We start from the raw sequence: 10120 nt of genomic DNA, 5'->3' as shown, positions 1-10120 counted from the left end.
CCCCCCCCCCCCCAAAAACTAATTTTTCTTTCCTTTTATAATACAGAAAAAATAAAAACAAATTGAACTATTCTGTTGGAGCAACGATAAAATTCACTACAAAATTTACACTGCCCCTCTTCCAGTAAAGCTGTCTTTAAAGAATGCTTTGACCTATTAATATACGAATGACCATTCCAAGCACTGATTGGCTGACTGCATAGGAACTGATCAGCAGCAAGTCTGAGGTTCGATATCAAGGCATTTCCACAAAGCCAAAATTCAAGCTAACACTAGTAGTAAGCACTGAAGACTATATCTAACACTGTGACTATTTCACTAAACACTTTGCCATTTTCAAAATGCAAGTCTAGCTACACACTAACAATGAGGAAACAAGCTTGTAGCACCCAAGAAGACTTAACCCAGTCTCCTTAAACATTTTATGATAAATAGAAATTCAAATAGTACAAATTTCTTCTAAATTATTGCAGATGCCCTCCCACTGACCTAACAACAATTCACCAAGAGGATGAGCTCCTAGTGATATGGCAGAACTAAGTGCATATATGTAGTTATGTGCAGTATTTGAGATGTGTAAGTGGGCGCATTCATTTCAGGCTCTTTCCCAATCTGAAGAACATGTATTGCTTAGTTCAGCATGCAGTCCATGGGAAATGTAGAAATGCACAGTAAAGTGTGAGCTCCTTCGGACACTCACACAAAGCACAATAGGCCTATGAACTGACCTGCGGCTCAGCTGAGCGCTATGGCAAAGCAGATTCAAGCCCTTTAACAACAACAAAAAAAAAAACTACCACCACTAAAATCCTTTTAGGTAAGGATATCTTTTATACTCTTTTTAGTTGTGTGAGCATGCGTCAGGTCCTTGACATGGAGTGATACAGTGTTGGGATAGATAACAGAGGAAGAATAGTAATGGTTTATTGAGAATCTAGAAACTGAACTGATAAAACATTTTAGAGCCTAAATCTCTTTCTATTCTACCTGGAGATCATAGAGTTGGACTGTGACTGGCTGGAGGATGTGGTGGCGGCGCTGAGCTGAGAGAAACCACTGTGACTGGATTCCAGACTGGTCATTGAGCCCCTGAGATTAGAACAGAATAGAATAGCATGTGAGAAATTAATAAGCCTGAAGGCTGTAAATAAAATTCTGTAAGAAAAAAAGGTTTAAGGAAAATGTGTAGATCAGTGGTTCCCAACCATGCTCATGGAGGCCCCCCCAACACTGCATTATTTCCATGTCTCCTTAATCAAACACACCTGATTCAGATCATCAGCTCATTAGTACAGACTCCAAGAGCTGAAATGGTTGTGTCAGACAAAGGAGAGATGCAAAATGTGCAGTGTTGGGGGGCCTCCAGGAACGTGGTTGGGAACCACTGGTCTTGATACTATAATTTAATAAAAACCTGTAAGCTACACTCGCTCATGCATATTGTTTTTTTCGGTGTTCATATACAGTTAAATACCCATAGCTTAAGCAGGACATGCAGTTAGAATAAATACAGTGGTGTGAAAAAGTGTTGGCCCCCTTCCTGATTTCTTATTTTTTTGCATGTTTGTCACACTTTTCAAACACACCTGATTCAGATCATCAGCTCATTAGTAGAGACTCCAAGACCTGAAATGGGTGTGTCAGACAAAGGAGTGATGCAAAATGTGCAGTGTTGGGGGGCCTCCAGGAACGTGGTTGGGAACCACTGGTCTTGATACTATAATTTAATAAAAACCTGTAAGCTACACTCGCTCATGCATATTGTTTTTTTCGGTGTTCATATACAGTTAAATACCCATAGCTTAAGCAGGACATGCAGTTAGAGTGTGACAAACATGCAAAAAAATAAGAAATCAGGAAGGGGGCCAACACTTTTTCACACCACTGTAGGTAATGAGGAAATATTCAAGTTATCAAAGCCCAAGCGAGTTTAGAATCCTCATAAAAAATTATGTAAACCTTACAGGCAGACAATGATGTTTTTTCTGCTCATTTACCAGCCATAAGACTTCTTAAAAATTTTTACATTAAATGCTGTTGCTTATACAAAAAACACACACTTGAAACACATTTCCTTATCTTGGGCATTCATTGGCTGGTTGGCAAAAAGTAAATTATCATACCGTGCTTACACAATCAATTAAGGTAGCCTGTCATTTGCAAAAAAACATTTGACAAGCATCTAGCCAGAGCATTTTATTAGTATTCAATGTTCCTGTTCTTCATGGCTTCAGAATACATTATTCAAACTGCCTACATAAAGCTCACATAACCACCATATTAAGGCTTTTCACACCAAGTCTGATGCAGTAACAAAAAAAGTTTGCCAAAAAACTGACCCAGTTACAATGTAAATCTTAGTAATTTTCTGAAATAAATAAATACAAATTTGCATGCCTGAATCAAAATGCACTCCAGTCATTCACATGCTTTAATGCAAATTACAACCCCATTACAAATTTATCCAGTCATCCAGTTTTGTTTTTTACAAACAAACAAAAAAAGGGTCATTCTGAAGAGCTCAGTGAATACAAGCGTGGTAATGTGATAACTGAAATTTCATCCCTGCTACAAATTCCATGGTGAACTGTAAGTGGTTTTATTGGAAAGTGGAACCATTTAGGAAAAGCACCAGCTCAGCCATAAAGAAGACCACATAAAGTCACAGAGCAGGGCCACAGACATCTGAGGCGCGTGGTGCATAAAAGCCTAATTCCATGGCTTAAGAGTTCCAAACTTCCCCTGGCATTAATATTAGCACAAAAACGGTGTTTCTGTTTATGCTACAAATTATTAAGTTCCTCTAACACAATGTAGTTTGTTGATTGAACATAATTTCATTAGAAGTTTTCATAACTCAAAAAGATTGATGCAAATAGTTGCATTAATTTTATTTTATATCTTTCCACACATTATTTTTTTTAGTGTGAACTTTGTGGGAACAGTTTGGGGAAGGCTCTTTTCTATTCCAGCATGACTGTGCCCCAGTGCACAAAGCAAGGTCCAAAGAGACATGGTTGGATGAGTTTGGTGTGAAAAACCTTGACTGACCTGCACAAAGCCCTGACTTCAACCCCATTGAACACCTTAGAAATTAACTGGAATGGAGACTACAAGCCAGGCCTTCTCGTCCAATATCAGTGCCTGACCTCACAAAAACTCAACTGGATGAATGGGCAAAAATTCCCAGTTCCAAACTTCAAAATCTTGTGAAGGGTCTTCCTAGATGCATGGAAAGAGGGAGGATCAACTCCATATTAAATTAGAATGCAATGTCATTTAAGTCCCTGCTCGTGTAATGATCAGGTGTCCCAATACATTTGTCCATAGTGTATATAATCAGTTTACAAATTATTGGGGAAAAAATTGGGAAATTTTGGATAGGGTTTTTAATAGGAAACAGGTTTTCAAAAGCTTGTCATTTTCATGTAGGCTTATCATCGTCTCACGTCAGCTGTATTACATCAGCCTGCACATACTAAATGCAGAGTTAGAGGGTGATATACAAGCCAAGCATGGTTGAGCAGGCAGAATTAACAGAGCTTTGTTAGCATGATGATAATGCTAACAATCACAATCCACTGACACAGCACAGTCGTTAAGCTAACGACAAACAAGTTCACTTACAAACTCTGTACATCGCAGCAAGCCGTTCTTTACAGGGAGAAACAGAAAGGAGGGTGGTCGTGTGCAGAAGGGAGAGAGAGAAAAAAAGCAGCAGGCTTGGACACTGCTCATAACTATTTTGCTCTATTTTTACTTTAATAAGACAATACTGGTAAAACATAGACACAGCCAAAACAGAAAAGTAATAGCCAGTTTAAATAAAGAAGCTGGAATTATGACAAAAAAAAAAAAACATTCAAGTCATTTTGATTAAAATAAAATTTAAAGGGGTCATATGATCCGATTTCAATTTTTCCTTTCTCTTTGAAGTGTTACAAGCTCTTGGTGCATAAAGAAAATCTGTAAAGTTGCAAAGACTAAAGTCTCAAATCCAAAGAGATATTCTTTATAAAAGTTAAGAGTCAACCACGCCTACCTAAAACGGCTCGTTCTAACACATGTCTACGTCACGATGTGGGAAGATTTGCATAACGCCGCCCAAATGTTCACGCAAAGAAAGAAGGCATAACTTTTATTCTCGCTGTAGTATTGTTGCTGCCGCCATGTCGAGACGCTGTGTGTTTCGTTGTGAAAGCTAAACTACTTTGTTTGGCCTTCCAAAAGAGGACGATATCCGCTTCGTCATGCCTAGAGCTGATCCGTGCTGGTCACTGAGGGAATACATCAACTTCGCGCTGTGGATTGCCACATGTGGTTGCCGCAAGCCCACTGGCCACACTGTTCTCAAGCCTGCCCGCCGCTGCTCACTCTAGGCCGCCGGCCGCCGCTCACTCTAGCACGCTTTTCAGACCGATGAGCTTTGTAAAAATCTACGCATTTCAGAAAGGCGGGGCATACAGAAACAATAATGTACAGTATGCGGAAATAATGTGTTTTTTTTTTTACTTTAAACCGCATAAACACATTTCATTACACCAAATACACAAAATAATGTTCTTTTTAGCAACATCATATGACCCCTTTAAAATGACAATAACTAGACAGTGATGAAATGATTACAATAGATATCACACAATTCGGTACTGTTCAGTATGTTTACCTAAAGTCCTCTGAGCCCAGAACCTCAGTGTAGTACATGACTTTGCACTTGTGAGAGGACACCTGCAGAGTAGCCAGAACATCATCCACCCGGGGTAGGTTTGTGGTGGCACATGCTGGCATAGAGTGGAACTTCCATTGCAAAATATAGAATCCTGGCCATCGTGTCACATGTGAACCCTAAATGGTGTGTACATATGTTGGCAGAGTCGTTAAAACAAGGGAAGGAAAAAAGCTGGAATGCAATTTTCAAGACAACTCTTAACTCTCTCTCACATGCAAAGAGGGCATTTACATAGTCTTAAAGGTACAGAAGCAAAGTATGGTATGACCACTATGAACCTTTACTATGACAACTCAATCAGCATAAAACTGGATGCTGGTTGTAACTGACATAGGCCTACCTGTACACTTTCTCCCTCTTTGCAGGTGAGGGGTGACTCTACCATGCTGTAGTCCTGTCCCAGCAGCCAAGATTTATCTATAAGCTGCATGTTGTTGCCTGCAGGAGAGGTGATGCCATGGGTAGCCAGCGGATCTTTCCTAGGCGGCTGTGGAGCCCGTTTAGAGTGATAGATATTGAAGATCACATCACCTTTACATACATCAAAGTCCCAAGTGATGACTGAGGAGGCATCAATGATCTCAATCAGTAGCTGAAGGGGGAGATATAAAAAAGGAAATTGTTTGTTAACTAAAACTGTAGTTTCATTGCTGACCAGTAGGTGGTATTCTGCTTTAAAAATATATATAATAATGTTAGGCCATAAGGTGAAGCCGTTTTTCATTTAATCCCGTGCCCATACACGGGGCACTAAAATCATTCCAATAAAAAGATCTATTGGTTTTGAGCGAGAAAATAAAAGTTATCCATGTGTAATCCTGCAGTTTATTTTTTTATTAGAGTTTAAAATCTGCAATAGTTCTTTCCTCACGTAATCGTATTTTGATCATGAGTGATGAGGCTTCGTGTCACCTGCTTTCCGCTAGACCAGTGGTTCTCAAACTGGGGTCCACAGCCCCCTGGGGGGCCACCAGATGGCGCTAGGGGGGCCGCATAGAAATTCTAGAATCTAGATTAGGAAATTATTATAAAAAATTATTTTACCTGTATGTAACTCAGGATTGTCAATCTATGTAAACTATGATGTATTTAAAAAATATAAATATTTAAAAATAATATCAATTATACACAGCACACTACGGAAACACTCCGTTGATGTACTAGTGCACAGAACGGTTAGCCATGAACACGCTGATAAAAGACTCTTTAAAATGGATACGTTTTTAGATAGAGGATGCAGTGTCTCAGCTGAGAAGGTTAATACAGAAGAGCCTAGCGTGAAAAAAACGAAACTGCGTAAATTTGACGACTCGTACATAAAATATGGCTTTATAGAATATAGTGACGGCAGACCACAGTGCACACTGTGCTTGAAGATTTTATCCGTTGAAGCGCTGAAACCATATAAACTCAACAGACATCTCACAACAATTCATCCGGAGCATACGAATAAAAGTAAGGATTTTTTCCAGAGAAAGAAAGAAGAATACATCAAGCAAAAGGTACGACTGACTAACATCACGACAATACCTGAGAAAGCACAGCAAGCATCGTATCTTGCAGCCCTGCGAATAGCCAAATGTAAAAAGCCTCACACGATCGGGGAGGAATTAATACTTCCAGCAGCAGTGGATATGTGCAGACTGGTGGTCTGGGAGGAGGCCGCGAACAAGATTAAATCCATACCGCTGTCCAACGACACAGTAAGCAGACGGATCAAAGACATCTCTCTTGATGTGAAATGTCAACTGACCGAAAGATTACGATTGTGTGAGCAGTTCGCGCTTCAGCTTGATGAATGCACTGATGTTAGCAGCGCTGCACAGTTGTTAGTGTACGTTCGATATTTATGGGACAGTAAAATTATGGAAGATTTTTTATTTTCAAAAGAACTCGAGGGGAGAGCTACAGGTGAGGAAATTTTCAAAATGTTGGACACTTTCATGGTAGAAGAACATCTGAGTTGGGAAAAATGTGTCTGTTTGCACTGATGGTGCGGCAGCAATGACTGGGCACAGGAGTGGAGTTGCCACGCGAATTCAAGCCATAAATCCAAAGATCGCAGCCACTTACTGTATGCTTCATCGTCAAGTACTTGCATCGAAGTCAATGGCACCCGACCTGCATGATGTTTTGTAAGGCAGGTTGTGTGTACTTGTACAGTGGTTACTAAATTGATGTGTCTGCATTGCATGATTTCTTTTATATTGTAAAACTTGTATAATATTGTATATTTATTTTATATTGTAAAACTATTTCTTTTTAAGAGTAGACATTTTTTTGTTTCTTGCAGAAAAAAAGATTGTTGAAAAAAATCAGATTGCTGTTCAAATTGCAAACCAAACTGTTGAGCCACTGTCATTTTACTACATCAAAATGTAAGAAGTTATTTGACAAATTTTGTATATTCAACATCAGAGAAATAAGGCTACAAACATCATTTAATGTTCCGGCATTGTACAAATTCATTTGTTTTTGGTACAATCTAAAATTTTTTAAGTAAATTGTAAGTTTGGGGATGTTTTACGGCATGAGTTTTTTTGGGGGGGGGCCACAAAAGGATTCACCCTACACAAGGGGGCCTTCTGCTGAAAAAGTTTGAGAACCACTGCGCTAGACCGATAAGGTGGCCACTTTTCGGAACGACATGTAAACATGACTTCAAGATGTCTGTGCCCTTGTCGTCACTACCGAGTAGTGAAGAAGAGGAACTTACGGCCAGACCTCCTTCAAAACTATGTAAAATTTATCATAAACAACGCTATAAGCATCTCACATCCATAAAGAAAAAACAAAGGATTTTACACCTCACGGTGGATACATTCAGAAACGGCGTCAACCAGTGGCTTGGCTTGCAGGATGAGAATCAGAAAATAGCAGAAACATACACACATTGTCTCTGCTTTGTGCATAAAGGACCATCTTTCACAGGCAGAAACGTTGTCAGCAGGTACGTAAAAACAAATACACACACACGTTTGAACTGTTATGCCATATGCTGGGTACCATGGCTAACTTTCAATTAGACTATTTATTTAGTATTTATTGTACAGTCAAGAGTCAGATTTGCATGTTGATGTTTTGCATACAGCTACAGCCAGAACACTTAGTATTGTTTAACTGCAAACACAGTTTTTATTTAATGGTTATTATTTACAAATTAATGAAATTAATTTTAACTGAAATTAAATGAACTGAAAGTGATAGGCTGAGATGAAAAGACAATAGCATTCTTGTGCATAAAGATTCTGTGTCTCTGGAGGTGCGATACCACAAGTCCTGTTACAGACAGCATACCAGGTTCTTGACAGTTTACTGCAGGGGTCTCAAACCCTGAGCAACTGTCCTGCAGATTTCAGCTCCGATCCCAATCAAACACACTTAATATAGTGGTTCATGAAGGTTAAAGAAAATAGGGTAACACTTTACATTAAGGTTCCCTTTATAAAGTGTTTATAAAGGTGTTCATAAATGACTAATAACTCATTTACAAATGCATTATAAATCATTGATAAGCAGTTATAAATGCACGAATAAAAAGGGTGATTTTAATGCAATACCTGACAAATAGTGAGCCATTTTTAAATCACATGTTATAAATGCTTAATAAATATATGTATTAATTAGTGGTGTCAAAATTAGCGCGTTAACGCAGGCGATTCATTAGGTGGCCACTTTTCGGAACGACATGTAAACATGACTTCAAGATGTCTGTGCCCTTGTCGTCACTACCGAGTAGTGAAGAAGAGGAACTTACGGCCAGACCTCCTTCAAAACTATGTAAAATTTATCATAAACAACGCTATAAGCATCTCACATCCATAAAGAAAAAACAAAGGATTTTACACCTCACGGTGGATACATTCAGAAACGGCGTCAACCAGTGGCTTGGCTTGCAGGATGAGAATCAGAAAATAGCAGAAACATACACACATTGTCTCTGCTTTGTGCATAAAGGACCATCTTTCACAGGCAGAAACGTTGTCAGCAGGTACGTAAAAACAAATACACACACACGTTTGAACTGTTATGCCATATGCTGGGTACCATGGCTAACTTTCAATTAGACTATTTATTTAGTATTTATTGTACAGTCAAGAGTCAGATTTGCATGTTGATGTTTTGCATACAGCTACAGCCAGAACACTTAGTATTGTTTAACTGCAAACACAGTTTTTATTTAATGGTTATTATTTACAAATTAATGAAATTAATTTTAACTGAAATTAAATGAACTGAAAGTGATAGGCTGAGATGAAAAGACAATAGCATTCTTGTGCATAAAGATTCTGTGTCTCTGGAGGTGCGATACCACAAGTCCTGTTACAGACAGCATACCAGGTTCTTGACAGTTTACTGCAGGGGTCTCAAACCCTGAGCAACTGTCCTGCAGATTTCAGCTCCGATCCCAATCAAACACACTTAATATAGTGGTTCATGAAGGTTAAAGAAAATAGGGTAACACTTTACATTAAGGTTCCCTTTATAAAGTGTTTATAAAGGTGTTCATAAATGACTAATAACTCATTTACAAATGCATTATAAATCATTGATAAGCAGTTATAAATGCACGAATAAAAAGGGTGATTTTAATGCAATACCTGACAAATAGTGAGCCATTTTTAAATCACATGTTATAAATGCTTAATAAATATATGTATTAATTAGTGGTGTCAAAATTAGCGCGTTAACGCAGGCGATTCATTTTTTCAGTTTAACGCGTTAAAAATATTTAATGCAATTAACACAGGGGCGAGGCTAGGGTTGGCCACCCCACTCACAACTGCTGCTTCTGTCACTTTTTCTCTTGACAAGAAGTGCATTTATTCAGTCACAGAATGACTGAGAACGTGAGACATTTCAGATGCGCGCTCCACTTCACTTCAGCGGCAGGCGCGAGTCAAGCGAGCGCGGAAATGGTACTGTGCTTGCAGCGTGAGCTCTTCAATTGCACGCACAAAGGCACCGGCGCGCACTGTAGCCTGTATCCTTTCATATCAAAGCGCTTAATAAACTACGTACATGCAATGCCGTGGTCAGTTAAAGTGCCCCTATTATGGGTAATGAAATATTAATATTTTGGTTTTGGGAGTCGCCAACAACAGGTTGACATGCATGCAAGGTCAAAAAACATTTTTATTGTCTGATAATATGCATTTATTTTTACCTTATTTGCTCAACGACTCCCAAACGATTCGTTTAACGATTCATTTTTCCAAACCCCTCCTTTGCTTAACGCTAATCTGTGGTGATTGGTCGATTGGTCTCATTTTCATGTCATCATGCCTGATAAAGCAGTATTTGTGAGCAGTGCTGCTTTGTGTACAGCGTTACCAGGGAAACCGCTATTTTTACCGCTCCAAAAGTGGCACCTAGTGGCAAAGAATGAAT

At 38.9% G+C, this 10120-nt stretch overlaps 1 protein-coding gene across 1 annotated transcript in view; it reads right to left on the bottom strand.

The window, feature by feature from the left end:
* Window positions 1-17: 17 nt before the first annotated feature.
* LOC107667296 (SEC14-like protein 1) overlaps window positions 18-10120 on the bottom strand; it is a 93441-nt gene continuing 83338 nt past the window's right edge. Inside the window, exons 12-14 of the mRNA XM_016458939.1 lie at window positions 5070-5321; window positions 4667-4845; window positions 18-1089 (exon numbers count right to left, since the gene is read on the bottom strand). Of these exons, the coding sequence (XP_016314425.1) occupies window positions 984-1089; window positions 4667-4845; window positions 5070-5321 (537 nt within the window). The 3' untranslated portion in view covers window positions 18-983. The remainder of the gene's footprint in view (window positions 1090-4666; window positions 4846-5069; window positions 5322-10120) is intronic.

Source organism: Sinocyclocheilus anshuiensis, unplaced genomic scaffold (genome assembly GCF_001515605.1).
Source record: "Sinocyclocheilus anshuiensis isolate Anshui unplaced genomic scaffold, SAMN03320099.WGS_v1.1 scaffold1743, whole genome shotgun sequence".
NCBI classification, from domain to species: domain Eukaryota; kingdom Metazoa; phylum Chordata; class Actinopteri; order Cypriniformes; family Cyprinidae; genus Sinocyclocheilus; species Sinocyclocheilus anshuiensis.
This window is presented reverse-complemented; position numbering and strand designations above follow the sequence as displayed.